The following is a 17,191-nucleotide window of genomic DNA, read 5'->3' as shown; positions in this document are numbered from 1 at the left end:
GTTATGACCGTGGTTGCTGGAAGGGGTCACTCTGAGAATGCTCAATCTGGGCAAACTGTAAAGAATGGGGCAGACTATCCCCAAAACTGGTGGTTTATTCTAATAATTAGATTCACCAAGCCAGCAACAAAACAGCTTCTACAATACCTTACTGTTTACCCAAAAAGCCAGAAATACAGCTCCCCTAAAGCAATCCAGCCCTGGGCTCCCATCCAGACAGCCAAGTCAAATCTGGTGAGGATTACTTAAAATCTTATTCACCATATATAAAGTTCTACCAATCCCAAGAAATCGGACACATACCCACCAGGTCAATGAATATTTCAGATCTCACCCAAATATACTCTTACAGCCAATTCTTATTAATTAATCTAAGATTTATTAAAAAGAAAAAGTTCTTATGAATAAAAGATCATTATACCTACAGATATGAATAAAGTTCTTAGGTCAGTTTCATAGCAGAGATGGTGAGCTGCTGACTTGTAAAAGTTCTTGCAGAATCAATTTAATAGGTTACTGTCCATGTATGGAGTTTGTTCAAATTCTTGTTCAAAACAGGTAATCATCAACTGATTGATCACTTGATGATTACCTGTTCTGTTCATTCCCTCTGGGGCACCTGGCATTGGCCACTGTCGGAAGACAGGATACTGGGCTAGATGGACCTCTGGTCTGACCCAGTATGGCCGTTTTTATGTTCCATGAGAATGTGCAGGGTAATCCAAAAGACCTCAGTCTTGTGACTTAAACTTCCCCTGATAAAGTTCAAGCAGATCTGAGATGACAGGATCAGGTCCTAGAGTTCTTTTATAGAACTCTGTGAGGCTACGATAGCCTCCTGACAGCCGATAACACAGCAGGCATTCCTTGGACAATGAATACATAATATACATTGTTGCTTTGAAGTAAACTTCCTATTTCCTATGTATACACAGGTAATTAATTGCATTGATTAGCATAAGGTAATTACCCTTTCAAGCAGTTCATAGACAGTTTACTACAAACTTCAAAGAGAAATATAGACTATGATGTTATTACACTCAAGTTTCATCTAAAACTTCAAAAACAGACTCCAACGAGAGACAGCTGAATTGGAATTAATTTGCAAACTGGATACAATTAACTTAGGCTTGAATAGAGACTGGGAGTGGATGGGTCATTACACAAAGTAAAACTATTTCCCCATGTTTATCCCCCCACCCCCCACTGTTCCTCAGACGTTCTTGTCAACTGCTGGAAATGGCCCACCTTGATTATTCCCCCCAGCTCTCCTGCTGGTAATAGCTCACCTTAAGTGATCACTCTGGTTACAGTGTGTATGGTAACACCCATTGTTTCATGTTCTCTATGTATATAAATCTCCCCACTGAATGCATCTGATAAAGTGAGCTGTAGCACACGATAGCTTATGCTCAAATAAATTTGTTAGTCTCTAAGGTGCCACAAATACTCCTTTTCTTTTATCTAAATGTTAATGTTCCTTTTTGATCTCTGAGTCAACAGAATATAGTAACAGACAGCAACAGAAGTTTAGCCTCTCCCAGCTGATTAGATCACATTGTTAACAGCTAACAAGATATAGGTAATCACAGGCAAATACAATTAGTATTTACTTCTAATTCTCTATTACAGAACCCTTGTCCATTTAACATGGCTTTGAAAACTATCTACAAGAAATGACCCTTTTATCACTTCAATACTTTTCTAATATGTCCTTTAAAGGTTGATTTTAGGACACTTAGCCTGCTGGTTGCTTAACATTAGCTGCCTCAGTGTCACACGTATATTGTCCAGACAACCAACCAACTCACAAACTTCCAGCTAGGGCTTTCTACCCAGTCACAACTCCCAGGTCTTCCCACCTGGCACCTCCCTTCAGGAGAGTCTCTTTTCCTGCAGCTCCTCTCTGCAGTCCCCCAGCCCCTTTATAGGGAACATCTGTCCCATTCACAGCTGCATCTATCACTCTCGCAGGTCCGAGAGCCCAGCCCAGGGATTTGAAAGGAGGGGATGGTGAGCTGGCAGGCCGAGTCCGAGCAGTGTGTGTTAGAATCAATCATAGAATCATAGACTATCAGGGTTGGAAGGGACCTCAGGAGGTCATCTAGTCCAACCCCCTGCTAAAAGCAGGACCAATCCCCAACTAAATCATCCCAGCCAGGGCTTTGTCAAGCCTGACCTTAGAAACGTCTAAGGAAGGAGATTCCACCACCCCCCTAGGTAACCCATTGCAGTGCTTCACCAGTGTAAGTTCAGAACACCAGCTGTGCTTGATCCCCTGGCCTGGCCTCTCCATTTAAACCTGTCTCTGAGCACTCACTGGTGACAGTCCTCACAGCCCCTCTCAAAGCACGACTGCAATGGCTTCCACCATTCCCCGCTTTATTCCCCATCTCTTTTCTCATCCTCGGCCTTGGGGTCTCCTTCATACCCCAGTTCAGCCAGCCAGGGCTCCGCCTCTCATGTTAGATCCCACACTCCACTCCCAAAGCATTTCATGCTATGAGCAGCTAGCCTCCGGCTCGCTCCTGGCTGAAGTGCTTGGTGGGTTGTTTGCCACAAGCTATTAAGAGAATAAGGGGACCATTCTGTGGGAGGCCTCAATCAAAGTTTCCACTACTTTTCTCCCAAGAACTTCATCCAACGTTTCTTCCCCTTCCTATAGAGTTTGCCTGTTCTGGAGCCCACACGCACTGTGAAGCTGCCTGTCTGCCGGCTTCTGGGTCCGCTGTTCTCTCTCTCTTCCAGACCCCTCCTTAATTTTGTTTACATGCTGCAGCTGCACTTCCCAGGCAGCCGGGTTTCATTCGCTTAGCGCCCTCCAGCGGGGTTTTGCCTCTGAATTTTAATTTGCTCCGCCTTGGCCCCGCCCCTCCTCTTAAAGGGGCGTGGGTAATTTTGTTGTATATATTTTAAAAGCAATGTCAGTTCTTCCTTTTTGTGTTTTAAATTGTCCCTACGCTCTCCCTGTTCTCCCCTTCCATTGCATGAAGGAGCCCCGTAAAACAGCCAGCTTGAACTAAGTTTTAATGTATGCTCTGTTCATGGGCTCCACTGGAGGGCTTGATCTACCCCTCGTGACACTCGAGTAGGCTAGGAATAGCTCCCCTGAAGTCCCTGGAATGACGCAGGTGTAAAACTGAGCAAGTAAGAGGAGAGTCAGGCCTTGTAATCTCCCCTTAGGGCCTGATCTTCCAGATTGCTGAGTGCCCTCCACTCCCACCGACCTCAGTGTGGATCCACAGCATGCAGCCCCTCCCCAGGGGCGCTCGGCACCTGACAGGATCGGGCCCTACCTCCTCCACTAGCCATCCCCGCTTTAAGGGGCCAAGTGAGGTTGGCTGTAAAAGGTGCCAGGGATCTTGCCATCAGCTAGGAGTGGATCCATAAATCTGTACGTTCTGCTTCGATGTGGTCAGGAGCCAAAGGAGAGCAGAGGCCTGAAAGCCAGACGGGCATATCCCCCAGAGCAATTCCCCGTCTAGAGGGGTTTGCACCTCCCTCTGAAAGCCCAGTGCCGGGCATTGCATTGGCCCAAGCCAGCCCTTACTGCTCTTTGCCAAGTGGCTGGCAGATTGGTTGATCGCTGGAGACCCCCGTGCTCCTTGGCAAACTGTTAGCGGGGGGAGAAGCAGCATCCAGTTCGATGGCTGGTTCCCGGGAAGAGCTGCAAGGAGGACGCAGCACCAGCCGTTGATAAAAGGCAGAGCGTCTCCTGGCGGGGAGCCCGCTGCACAAGCAGGGATGTTAGGGAACCTGCCGAAATGCTGACGGAGTGGGAGGGAAGCTGAATGGCGACAGAAAGCATGCACACGCCGCAGCCAGATCGATCTCTGTCCAGACAGCCTCCCTCCAGCCTGGGGGAGCGTGCCTCCCACTGCTACAGATCACACATCCCCAAGGAGTGGCCAGGCTTGCTGCCATCCCCAGCACTGCCATCCCCAGCACTGCCATCTGCCCTGATGGATGCCCGTGGGCGGCATTAAATTAACTCCAAGTACTCATCCGCCGGAGTGTTTTCATTCATATCCGGCCAATTAACCAGCAGGTTTTATTTGCTTTAAATGACTAACGTTCTGACAGCCGGCAGAGCAATGAAACCAGTCGCCCCTTCTGCTCAGCGTCACTCTTCTCCTCCACCCTGCGCTCCGCGAGTGCTTGGCTTTATTCTGCAGCAGCTTTCCCCAGGCAGTTCCTCAGGTGACACAAATCAAGGTGGGGCTGGCCCATGGCAAATGTGTCCGAGCAGGTCTGGGCTGGCCTTGCTGGGCAAGACACTGCCATGATCGCCCAGTTAGTGTTATCTCCTGTTTGGGTGAGAGCAGCCCCTGAGGGGACTCAGTCCCCAGGAGGGTTTCAATGAGACCACTAAGGGGGAGTATGATAGTCTATAAAATCGTGACTGGTGTGGAGAAAGTAAATAAGGAAGTGTTATTTACTCCTTTTCATAACACAAGAACTAGGGGCCACCCAAAAAAATTAATAGGCAGCAGATTTAAAACAAACAAAAGGAAGTATTTCTTCACACAACGCACAGTCAACCTGTGGAACTCCTTGCCAGAAGATGTTGTGAAGGCCAAGACTATAAGAGGGTTCAAAAAATAACTAGATAAGTTCATGGAAAATAGGTCCATCAGTGGCTATTAGCCAGGATGGGCAGTGATGGTGTCCCTAGCCTCTGTTTGTCAGAAGCTGGGAATGGGCGACTGGTGATGATTATCTGTTCCATACTCTTAATCCATACCCTGTAAATTAGTGGTTGATCATATTTTAGCTATTGTGTCCACTGCTGGACATTTGACTTCAGTAATGAAGCAGATTGGTTTGTTACGTATGAAAGTAAACACCTGTCTCACGACTGGCTAGGAGCAGTCATGAAATAAGCCTGCAAGATGTTATCTATCTTTTCAGAAAATTGTCTAAAGCAGTGAATCTACTCTGATGGTATTTAAGAGTACTTCATATGTTCAGCCATCAACGGATCCCCGCAACACCCCAGATGGCAATTGCAATTGGTTCCAGCTGAGTTCTGTGAAAATGTAATCATCTTGTGATGATCCAATCATACAACATATGTAAATCTTTGTTTCCTGATTGGCTTATGAGAGATGTGTAATATTGTTGTTTTTTTTCCTGGAGCCTTCAGCTCCCCATTGGAACATCAGAAAGGGGCAGCTGGACTTTTTAAAAAAGTGTGTAATCGTAATGGAGATATTTCTGTCTGCTTCTGATGAAGACAATCACAAAGTAGGGAGCAATATATGCAACATAATGGCGTTGTGTGAGCAGCAAGATGCTGGAGGGCTGGACTTTGAGGGAGACCAGACCTGTCCACAATAGCGAGAAGGGCTGCAGGAAATGACTGGCAAAACCCTCTCTGTAATCGTCCTTTGAATTTTTCTCACTATGGGATGTCCCCTTTGGAAGGGTCTCAGCCCATGCTCTTCTGAGAGCTTGTTGCTTGGTTCCCATACAGGGCAAAGCCAACAGTCTTTCACAAAGGCAACTGATCTCATTCCCTGTGATACCCTGCCAGCTGCAACTGTGGGTTTGCTCACTCAAAGGTCCTGTCTACCGGCCTGCCGCTGACTGCTGCTGTCAGCTCTTGGTATTGGAAATGGTTGGCCCACTCGTACTGATGGCACAAAACTATCCTCAGTACCGTTCCAGGAAGCATGACTGAGACTTGGTGCCACCATGTCTATAATGGCGCCAGGATATCTGCCTCCGCTGCACTGGCAGATAAATCATTGCCAGCATGGGCTCAGCAGGGCCCATCACAGCCCGCCAGCTTCATCAGTAGCCTCAAATCCCCTAGGGAAGTTCTGCCAAGCTTTCCCGCCATAGCTAACACTGGCTGAGCTGCTCGCATCGTTGGGAGCACTAGTGCAGAGGGGATCCCACTGCTAACCCCAAAGGGATCTTACTGCTGACTCCAGCGTTTTAAGTGTTATCTCATCTAATCCTGCACAGAGCATATCTGATCAGTCTGTCCACATATTTATTCAAGTGACACCATCATAGGACCTAATCACATTAGCCACGCCATCAGGGGCTTGTTCACCTGCACATCTTCCAATGTGATATATGCCATCATGTGCCAGCAGTGCCCCGTGCCATGTACATCGGCCAAACCGGACAGTCTCTATGCAAAAGAATAAATGGACACAAATCAGACGTCAAGAATTATAACATTCAAAAACCGGTAGGAGAACACTTCAACCTCTCTGGCCACTCAGTAAAAGATTTACGGGTGGCAATTTTGCAACAGAAAAGCTTCAAAAACAGATTCCAAGGAGAAACTGCTGAGCTTGAATTAATATGCAAACTAGATCCCATTAACTTGGGTTTGAATAGAGACTGGGAGTGGCTGGGTCATTACACATATTGAATCTATTTCCCCAAGTTAAGTGTCCTCACACCTTCTTGTCAACTGTCTAAATGGGCCATCCTGATTATCACTACAAAAGTTGTTTTTTTGTTCTCCTCCTGCTGATAATAGCTCATCTTAACTAATTAGCCTCTCACAGTTTGTATGGTAACTTCCAACTTATCTGTATGTGTGTATATATATATATATCTTACTATATGTTCCATTCTGTGCATCTGATGAAGTGGGCTGTAGCTCACAAAAGCTTATGTTCCAATAAATTTGTTAGTCTCTAAGGTGCCACAAGTACTCCTGTTCTTTTTGCGGAGGTTATTGAGAATAATTTACCTCCCTCCTTGTAACAACCTTTTATGTACTTGAAAACTGTCATCATGTCCCCTCTCAGTCTTCTCTTCTCCAGACTAAACAAACCCCATGTTTTCAATCTTCCCTCCTAGCTCATGTTTTCTAGACCTTTAATCATTTTTGTTGCTCAGTGCACTGTTTTGGGTACCTTAACTTTTTTCAATATTTCTTCCGCTAGGACCTTCTGAAGCACACGCCCGTGGACCACCCCGACCACCCCTTCCTAATAGACGCCCAGAGGAACATCAAGCAAGTGGCCGAGAAGATAAACAAAGGGATGAAGAGCGCCGAGGAGGTGGAGAGGAACGCCAGGATAGTGCAGGAGATCGAGTCCCACATCGAAGGGATGGAGGATGTACGTATGCAATGCAATGCTCCAGGCAACCACTAGCTACCCGCATCCTTTGTATGGAGAGGGCAGTGGCCCTGGGTAGCATTCTCAGGGGCACGAGCTAGAGGCTGGTTAAAGGGGTAGCCCTAGCTCAGCGTCCTAGGCATTGGTTGGGCGAGTGGCTAAGCTGTGGTAGCTGAGAGTTCCGGCCCAGCGCTGCATCGGGGGACACAAGCCCCTTCAAACCTAGTTTCTCTCTCTCTCAATCCTGCACTGATTGTTTCAGCCCCTAATTCACCCTGCCATGAGATGGGGCCCAGGCCGCACCCCAGTCCGAACACACCCAGGCTTTGGGACCTTGTGGATCTGGACTAGAATGCGACGGCTGTTCCCTAACTCTGCAAGGGGCTGAAGCGAAACCCCAGATCTGAACTTCTTTGAACCCTGCTGGAGTTTGGTTCTGAGTCTGAATTTCACAACTAACCGCTACCCTGGGGAAGGGGTAATTTGACACCAGTTGCTTTACCCAGAGGTATCCGGCCAAACTGGCCCCTGTCGGTTTCTCCAGAAACTCAGATACTCCAGTCTGGTTTCTCCTAGGACAGCTCCTATCTGTTTGTCTCTGGGCCACCCCAGTCCAACCCTGCTTCTCTCAATCTAGCCTGATTTCTCCTCTTTGTGGCTAGGCCTTCATGCTCCTCGCCTACAGGGAGGGTTTGAGGAGCAATTCACTAATGTTCATAAAGGTGAGCCCCTCTGTTGGAAGATGGTCCTGGAGCACAGAGGAGTACTTAAAACCCTGCTGCTGCTGTGACGTCCTGAATCAATCCCTTCCATGTTAACAGCAAGGGCCTTGTCCGCATTATCATGCCCGCTCCGATGTTAGCACTGAGACCGACAGAACACGTGGCGCCTCCCACAACTCTTTTTGTTTCTGTCCTTGCAGCTCCAGGCCCCGCTCCGGAGGTTCCTGCGCCAGGAGATGGTGGTGGAAATGGTAAGAGCCGCCCTCCCTGTTTACCATCACTGCCCCTCGTCCCCGCCTGCCCCTTCCATGTGCGCCTGGCCTCGTGACTCGGAGACGTGACCTCTCTCAGAGGCAATGGGAGCTTTCGAGGTCATTTTCCAGGCTTGCTGAGCGCTTGCAGTGACCTGTGCAGAGCAGAGAGCCAAGTGCAGTACACAAGGCTCCCGGAGGGTAGATCTCCCCTGAATCGCCAGACCCTGGAGTCAAGTGCACCTTGGTGCTTTATACAGCCAGTGAATAATAATTGCAAGGCCTGGAGTTTGGGGAGGGAGCTCTACGGCTGTTGCTGAGCTTGTTTCTGCCATGTAGGGTATTCCCTTCAGCAATGTAGTGACAGTCTCCACCAGAGCACAGACCCTGTTTAGCCGCAGAACAGGTACAGCAAAGGCAACGCAAGCACCCTGGGGCTGCTTTTCCTGTGACTTTCTGGAAGGGGAAATCTGCTTTGGTCAGCGAACTGAATCTATCAAAGTTACATCTATGGTCCCTATCACCACAATAGCTAAGCACCTCACAATCTATTTAGCATCAGGACACCCCTGTGTGGTAGGACAGTGCAATTGGCCCCATTTTACAGATACCCCCTGTGACACAGAGAGACTTGCCTAAGGTCACCCCAGAAGCCTGTGGCAGAGCAGGGAATTGAACCCAGGTCTTTTTCAAGACCTAGGTGAATGCCTTAACTCCTGCGCCATCTTGCCTCTCTGATGCCAAGTGATGCTGGCAACACGGTTTACAGGTGCCAGTTTATTGTGCGATGGGTGGCTTTCAGGTAGGTATGTGCCGGGGCCCAGCATGAGAACTGGGATGGGCAGGTGGAATGGAATATGAAAAGAAGATTCAAGCATTCTAAGCTTCTAGAAGGCAGAACACTGGGGGCCTGGGCCAGATTCCATATAAGTCAGAGAAGAGATTCCCATTGATTTTAATGGGGGTTTGATTGTGCACTGATTTTGCTAACAATGTCCTTCTCAGCAAGTAAAACCACATCATTCATGCAAACAAATCAGACTTTATATGGGGGTTCTGTTTATAGAGGGTTAATAGACATTAATAAATGGTTAATCAGTTGTTTTAGATTGTTATTGGGTCCAACCTGGTGCAGATTTTTAGCAGTGTGGATGATTAAACATTGGAAGGGTGGAAAGTCTTTAAATCCAGACTGGATATCTTTTTTAAAGAGGTACTGTAGCTCAAACAGAAGTTGTGGGCATGATGTAGAAATTACTGTGTGACTTTTTTTGGCTGGCGTTATGCAGGAGGTCAGACTAGATGATCCCTTCTGGCTTTCAAATCCATATGTCAGTAGGTCATGTTAGGTCATGTGGTTCTTGTAACCATGGTTTATGGCCATCTATAGCCCCTTCTAGCCATTCATAATGCATGCCACTCATGTCTGTCACATGCTTAGAACATTGATTGATCATTTATTAACCCTTTATAGACCACTTATAAATGGAACCTTAATACCACGTGTCTCCCAAGCACCTGTAACATGTCAGGTTTTAATCCCTTTTCTTCTCAGGTTATCAACTTTGGTACAAGGGATTTGTTATGGATTAGTTCCCCATGGGGCACTCTGTCATACCTTAAACCCCTCCAAGATAATCCAGGGCACTGTGACTGTGGACTGGTGTCCCAAGGGAAGTGATTAAAGTTGCACCACTTGAGATACTGGGAGTTCAGTTGGACAAGGCACTTGAAGGAATGGCTGCCATTCCGGAAGAGATGCATTAGCCAAACACAAATCATTAGGCTCAGTATGGGGGAAACTGGGTGACATGTAATGCCCCTGTGACATACAGGAGGTTGGACATAGATGATCTGACGATCCCTTCTGGCATTACACTCTTTGAATCTATAAATTATACCATAAAGCCCTGAGCAGGTGGGGATGGGCTGGGAGAGCTAGAGAGAAGTTTTGTCCCCCTGATTTCTGTCATTCTCTGACTCCAGTTGCTGTGGAGGAGTGTGGTCTATTTAAAGTGCTACAAAACCACAGAGAGAAACCTGAAACCTTCATTCATCTAGCGCACGCGGCCGCTTTCAAAAGAAGCATGTTCACTGCCTCCTTCTCGCCCTTATGCAATGAAACCCAGGGGTTTTCAAACAAGAGAAAGGCAAGCTTGCTTTTGCATTTCCCAGTCAAGTATTCTGTGGGCTGTTTCCATAGCAACGCAGCACCAGCCTGCCAGTGCTGATCAAAATACATAGGCCCCTTTTCACCAGATGCGTTAGCCCTGCTCCCCCAGCTATGACCCAAGGTCGTTTGGATTTGCCTAGGAGAGAGAGCATGTGGGTTTGTACGGACACGGTTCTCGGGGCACATCCTGGGAGCTCAGCCCCAGAAATCTGGGAGGAACCACAGGCAGGGCAAGCAGGAATGACACAGGTTATTCAGAACAATGAAAAAGGTTTATTGCCATGGGTAAGTGGGCTGAGAAACTGGTCAAAAGCAGAGAGAGAATGGTCAAGAGTAGAGTTCAAATAACTCAGTGCAAACAACATTAGCCGTTGCTTCGGCCCCATTTTACCCTTCACGAGCTGCTCCCAGGTTAATTCCACTTCTTGTCAGTCACAGATGCCAAACAGATTTTGCAAACCAATTTTGGTTCATGAACCGTTAATTTTGTACGTTGCTGCCATTGGTAGAGTCTTATTAGTTACTTAAGTCACATGATATTATTTCTTCACTGCCCCAACAGAACAACTGACATTTTCTAAGCAGTAGAACAAGAAGTCACAAATCTCAGTGAAATCTTCCAACAATACTAGTTTGTGCTGTGATCGGAGGAACTGTCAGGATTTGCCAACGTTTTCGGCAATGCCCGGCAACCATCCAAAGACTCACGATGACCCACAAATGACAGCAAGCAGTGGTGTCTGTGATCACTTGACTAGCTCTGAACAAGAGGCCTTAGGGCGAACATGCATCGGAGGTGGGATGAGCTAGGTGACTTACAGTAATCGGTCCTTCCCATCACCGATCTCTAGGATGACTCTGTGGTCCTACTGTGGTTATTTCTTTGTGTTACAGTATCACTCAGAGCCCCTATCCGAATCGGGGCCCCGTTGGGCTAGGTGCTGTACAAACACAGGGAAGACCCGGCCTCTGCCCAAGCGCTTGCAAATGGGAGTAATGGCGTCAGACATTAGATGCACCTTACAGTAGGTTATTGCAGTGGTTAGGGCACTTGGTGTAGAAGACTGTCCTTCTCCATAGCTCAGCAGGACCTGCCCAGTGCAGCCTAAGGATCAGGAGCTGCAGCCATGCGCTTACTCAGTAACACAGCATGTGCTCCCCTGTGGATGTCATCTGTCATGGGCCTGCAGAGCAAGGACAGAGAGCGAGTGATGTCTTATCGCCCAGCTCGGCTCCAAGGCATCACGAACATGCTTCAGGCCACGACGAGCAAGGCTGCTCATTCAGACAGGGTCTGCCCATCTTCCAACCGGCGGTCCTTGCTTCCACCTGCCCTTCGTGCTAGATTAGGCCGCCCCTCTCCACTCTCCTCCTCTCAGCAAACCCCGCCGACCGTGCTGTGCAGCCTTGCTGATGTGCTGATCACACCCTACTGTACTGTGATGGCGTCTTTCCAGCCTTGATTCAATTCTCTGAGCCTGTATTGCCGGCTTCCACGCAAGGCTAGTAAGGCACCGAGGTGCAGCGGCTATTGCTGAGAGTCAGGACTTCTGGATTAACGGAGCAGCGTGCCTGACCTGACGTGCAGTTGAAAGTTGGCCTCTTCCCGCCTCAGTTCCTTTGCAAATGGACAGTTTGCCAGCCTGGCCAGCTGCTCTGCTGCAGTCAGGCTCGGGCTGACTGTTCGGGCCCTGGCCTGGCTAATTCTGAATGTGGCAGGTGAGTTGCAGCTGCTAGTGAGCGGCAGGTGTGAGGAAGCTGAGGCAGGCGGCTCATTCGGTTTTAGCTTCAGGCAGGATGTGCTGAGCAGTCAGTGCGCCTGGGACTTTGAGACTCAGATCAGCCCAGCAGCTTGTCCTGGCCCTCAGGACAAGTACTATACACCGGACACAAGCCTGGCAACGTCAATCCGGTGCCTACAAAAGGTGGCTCTTTATTAATAAGGGCTCACCAGATCCAGAGGTTCTTACTCCAGCTAAGCTCCCGCTGGCGTCACTGGGGGCTGAGCCTGAAATAAGGGCTGAGCAGAAGGTGAGCTTGAGAATTGTCCCATAATTACTGAATTTTAAATGTCATCTTGACCGCAAAAAGCAATATTGGGGCAACCATATTGTCTTGTCGGGCAAACAAATCTGAGCTTGGCTCGCTCATGGACAAGCCATTTAAAAATATCTCTAGCCTGTATCCCTGCAGTCCAGTGTCCATCGGGCAAGGGTGGGGGGTCAGAATCATCCTCTCATCCCCAGATCCTTCACTTTGATGCTGTATCAGCCAGAACCTGTTTTGCCTTTAAATGTGCTGCTTTTTTTTCTTTGTATTGCCATCACCTGGGTTTGGGGAGTGAAAGGGTTAATTCCCCCCCCCTTGTTGCCATGCAGAAGGCAGTGGGTGGGAAGAAGGACCGTTCGCTCTTCCTCTTCACGGACCTGCTGGTTTGCACCACCCTGAAGCGCAAGTCGGGCTCTCTGCGCCGCAGCTCCGTGAGCCTGTGAGTAAACCAGCAATCGGCCTGGAGAGAGGGTCAGGGCTCGCCCAGTGCCGCTGCCTGCCACCGTGGGGATGGGGGCCACATGCGCACACCCAGAGACAGCTGCTTTCACCCCAACCCGACCATCCCTGAGCAGTTTGAGCTTCGGCTTTGAATTCTGGGGGATCGATCCAGATCCAAGCCCAGGGGGCGCAGGGGCATGGCCCAAACACAGGGAGATTCTGGCCACTCCTCTGCTGCCTCAGACGGGCCCATTTTCACACGGCTCTGAATCCAGCTGTCAGTGATCAAAAGCGAACGACCCTCAGAACCAGATGAGACGGGGGCTGTGGGGTTGGGGAGTGAAAGGAACTAATCTGTCCCCCCACCCACCCACCGCTATCTCCCTCTTCTCTTTCCTTTCGCAGCCTGGGAATCATGCCGATCCTGTCATACCATGGGCCGGCACCTCAACCGGGGGAGCCCCAGGGCCCTCCCCTGAGTGGCAGGCAGTTTGGGACCAGCACCTATGGTGTGTGGTGTTTCCTCTGCCAAGCCCGAACCCCTGGGCTGGTTCTGATCCAGCTTGGATTGTCTCTTTATAAGAATCCAAACACTGTCCAGACTGAAGGACCCCAATGGAGAACTGCCCTATGGGCTGTGTTCTGTGGGTACCCAGGCCAGGCCATTGGCTCCAGTGGGGCAGCAGGGAAGAATTGGTCCCCATGTACTGTCCAAAGTCATCTGAGCCTCTTGCCCACTCCAGCCCGCACCCACTGATTTATTTGGAGCAGGGCAGGTCAACTGCACATGTGCCCTTCCCCAGCACAGACTGTCTCTAAACACACAGGACAGGCCCAATCCTGCGAGGGGCTGAGCTCCATCACAACACCCAGGCCTTCAGTGATGGCAAGTTTGCCCAGGGCAGGGGTACAGTGGCCCAGCCCTTCACAGTCACCGCTCTGCTGGGGGGGCTGGAGCTGGCTGGCACAGGGCAGAAAGTGGGCCAGGGTGGCTGAAGAGGGGGTGGGACCCAGCATTCTGGTTAGCCTGCCCTGGGGGTGGGGGATTCCTCTGGAGTCCCCCAGCAGAGCCCAGAGAGAATCCCTGTCTGTGGATGCCAGGGGTTGTTGCAAGAGCCCCCCTCCCCCCCCCCACCCCCCATACGTCTGTAGGGTGGGATCAGACCCACGGACTTCACAGTGCATTGAGAACACTCAGTGCCACACAGGATTGGTCCCTATCTGCCCAACCAGGGATGTCAATTTCCCTTCCTCTTCGCTGTTTCCTTGTGGCTTCCATTCTCTCTCCCCCTTTCAGTCCCAGCGCTCCCCACAGCTGGGTGTTTTGGGATCTATTTTGGGATCCGCGCACATCCCAAAATAGAAAGGGTGGCGTTTTGGCTCCCTGGGCGCTCTGCCCGCCAAGCTGAGGCAGAGCAGGTCGATGGGCCTTGTGGGAGGTATGGGCTGGGGCCTGAGGATTAACTCGGCTGGGACCCCCTGAAATGCTAAAGCCAAAGCCAGCCTTTTCCCCATCCTGGTAATAAACCCCAGGAGCCAGACTCCAAACACCTGCATATCCACAGCAACATGCCCGACCTGTGCGCTGTGCTCCCGTGAGCAGGCAGGGATGGGACCCAAACTCCCCCAAGTGCCGAGCATGAGAAAAGAGATGGGTGTGACGCACTCTGGGTTCATCCTGCCAAGACAGCCCAGCTGCTGGCCCTATTTTTAGGCCCGTGATCGGTTCCTGTGTTAATTGTTAATTGTGGCTCTCTTCAGCTTGCCACCCTCACCACCTAGTGGTCGCATTCAGGACTGAACTCTGGGAATTCATTCATGTCTTTTCTTTTCCAGTTACACGGCCGCCAGTGTTATAGACATAGCCAGCAAGTACAAACTGCTCTGGAAACTGCCCCTGGAGGATGTCGACATTGTGAAAGGTCTGTACCGACATGTATCTGTATTACAGCAGTGCCCGGAAGCCCCAGTCAAGATCAGAGCCCTGGTATGCTTAGCGTTGCACAAACGAACGAAAAGACAGCCTGTGCCCCGAAGTGCTTACAATATGCCGCCTTCGGGAGCCTTTGCTCCGAGCCCCTGCCAGTTACACTGGCTCAGCAGCAAAGGGTCCCCCATCTATTCTGTCCATGCTGAGCGAAGACCCATCTAGTAGCTCCCCAATGTAAAGTGCTGTATTGTGCTGTGTTTAACAAAATTGTTACAGGGACAGATTTGTTTGCACCTCGCTGTGCTCAGCTGTTTTACAATAAACTTCAATAACATGAACATGTGAATAGCTGAGAAACAAGCCCTCGCATCCCCCCCAAATACTATAACTACCAGGCCCCATATAGCTCCAGAGATGCAACTTCTACTGGAGTGCTGGGCTCTATTTGTCACGCACTTCAGTATTCTTATAGGGATTTGCAGACAATGACTCACTCAGTTATTGAGTTAAATACTGGCTACCGATGTGCATCACTGCCCTCTGCTGTTTAGACTCAGAACTTCTTGACTGTGTGTCGTAAGCCCTCCACTGCCAGCAGCTAGTGGAGATTCTTCTTTAGCTCAAGTGGCAAATGCCTGTGCTTTCGAGGCAGGAGGATCTGAGTTCAGTTTCTGTGAAGTTCCCAGTAGCTGTGGTTTGCAGCCTAGCAACCCAGGGCATGTTACTGTATCTGTTCCTTAGCAATAGATGCATACAAAATAACTGAACCATTCAGTGCATTTCATATTGGACTGCGGAAAGCAGTAGAAAATATACCATTGGGAATGTCTATTATAGCCTCTCTACATATCGGAAATGTCAGCAGAGGACACAGCAGGTGGCCCAGCAAGTCTTTTCCTTCGGTTATTTCTGTGATTCACGCATGTGTCAGGGCTCCTGTCCTCCTGCCCAGCACCGGCTAGTGCAGGGTGACCACTGTGTTCCAAACTGGGCCTCTTCTAGGGAGAACAGGAACAAAGGGCAAACTGTATAACAGGCTGTGGGCCAGGGTCTCCCAGAAGGCCCAGGCCAGGCAGCGGGGGGCCGAAGGGGACACCTGGGCGCCACCCAGATTCTGAGCAGTTCCTGGAGCTGATGCAGACCCTGGAGTCTGTTCTAACGCTCAGCTATCCACAGGCTCCCCTGCAACCCCAAATAGCAAGAGCACACAGCACTCCAGCCGCTCCCATCCTCGCCATGGCCCTGGGGAGATGGGGGTGGAGTGGCAGGGAGGGGCCAGAATCTGGTCCTATAGCCCCTTTCAACCCTCATGAAAACAGTCACAGGTTTTTGTGCCTCAAGGCCCCAGTCCTCTCACCAGCACCCGGCCTGAGTAACTCAGCTGGCTATTAGGGGCCTGTCCGCCCCAGCCCGGGCCACAGGGTGGGAGTGGAGTTGCTCCCCAGGCCTTACCCCTGTGTAATTGCTTAGTAGCTGCTGCAGCCCTAGTGACTGGCTCCTCCTCAGAGTGGGTGGGTGGGAGAATTGGGGGAGTGGCTGGCCCTCCCTTGGCCAGGGCTCCTGATGGTGTAAACACATTAATCCCTTGGCGCCAGAGGCGGCATGGGCTCCTGCGTCAGTTTCTCTCAGGAAGCCCCCAAGCTCCAGCATCCGGGGACCAGCGCTGCAAGCAGGCCCAGGGCAGCTGGGGGGAGGCTACCTCGCTCGGGAATGACTCACCGAGCCATGGGCCCTGATGACTCTAGCAGGGGCTCTGCCGCGTGGGAATTACTCCATGCATGGGAACCCAGCCCTCACGCTGAGCATAGCCAGCTGGCTGCTGTGTGCAGCAATGTTCTGCAGACAATGAGCGTGGGAGAAAGTGGGGGAGGAGTTGAGCTGCCTGATGCCCATCACAGCAGCCCTCCCGGGGGGCTTCACAATCCTGAAGTGCCCTGGCAGAAGGGATCCGTGAGCAGTAATGGCCTAGCCTCTCTGGGTTAAATTCACCCACGTGCAGGCCAGCACAGGGTTTGTGCACCATCAGCTGACAGGCTGAACAGGCCCCTGGGGCCTGCATTTCCAGCTGACATTCATGATGCAGGCGTGCTCTCCCCCAGCTCCTGGATAATCCAATGGTCTCAGTGCAGACCTAACTGGGCCTTTGCACTGGGGTGAATTTCACCCGCTTAGCACAGCAGGCACCTCCAAGGGGCTGGAAGAGTATGTCCCAGTCCCAGCCCTGCAGAGCAGGGCAGCCCCAGAAGATCCCTAGCATGGGGTCGGGGTCAGCTGGCCCATTTGATTTATGTTGGTGGCTGGGCAGAGATGCAGCAGGGGGACAGGGGAGCCAGAGAAAGAGGGTTGCACCCTGAGGCCAGACAAGCCTGGGTCCCAGATCAGGTGTACAGAAGTTCTTGGTAGCCTAGCAGTCAGTGGAGGATGGGGTCTTGTGTGACCCTAATAATACCAGCAGCTGGAGAACAGGAGGGGAGCTGGAGTGAGACCCAGGTGAGGCTCGGTTTGTATGTGGCAGTAGAGAATCCAGGGGGAGA

General features: G+C 50.5%; 1 protein-coding gene across 1 annotated transcript in view; it reads left to right on the top strand.

The window, feature by feature from the left end:
* The window catches only part of ARHGEF17 (Rho guanine nucleotide exchange factor 17), a 241,683-nt gene that overhangs the window by 196,484 nt on the left and 28,008 nt on the right, over nucleotides 1–17,191 (top strand). The window contains 4 exon segments of the mRNA XM_037881143.2: nucleotides 6,915–7,091; nucleotides 8,014–8,064; nucleotides 12,616–12,725; nucleotides 14,564–14,649. Of these exon segments, the coding sequence (XP_037737071.2) occupies nucleotides 6,915–7,091; nucleotides 8,014–8,064; nucleotides 12,616–12,725; nucleotides 14,564–14,649 (424 nt within the window).

This window comes from Chelonia mydas, chromosome 1, assembly GCF_015237465.2.
Source record: "Chelonia mydas isolate rCheMyd1 chromosome 1, rCheMyd1.pri.v2, whole genome shotgun sequence".
Taxonomy (NCBI): Eukaryota; Metazoa; Chordata; order Testudines; family Cheloniidae; genus Chelonia; species Chelonia mydas.
This window is presented reverse-complemented; position numbering and strand designations above follow the sequence as displayed.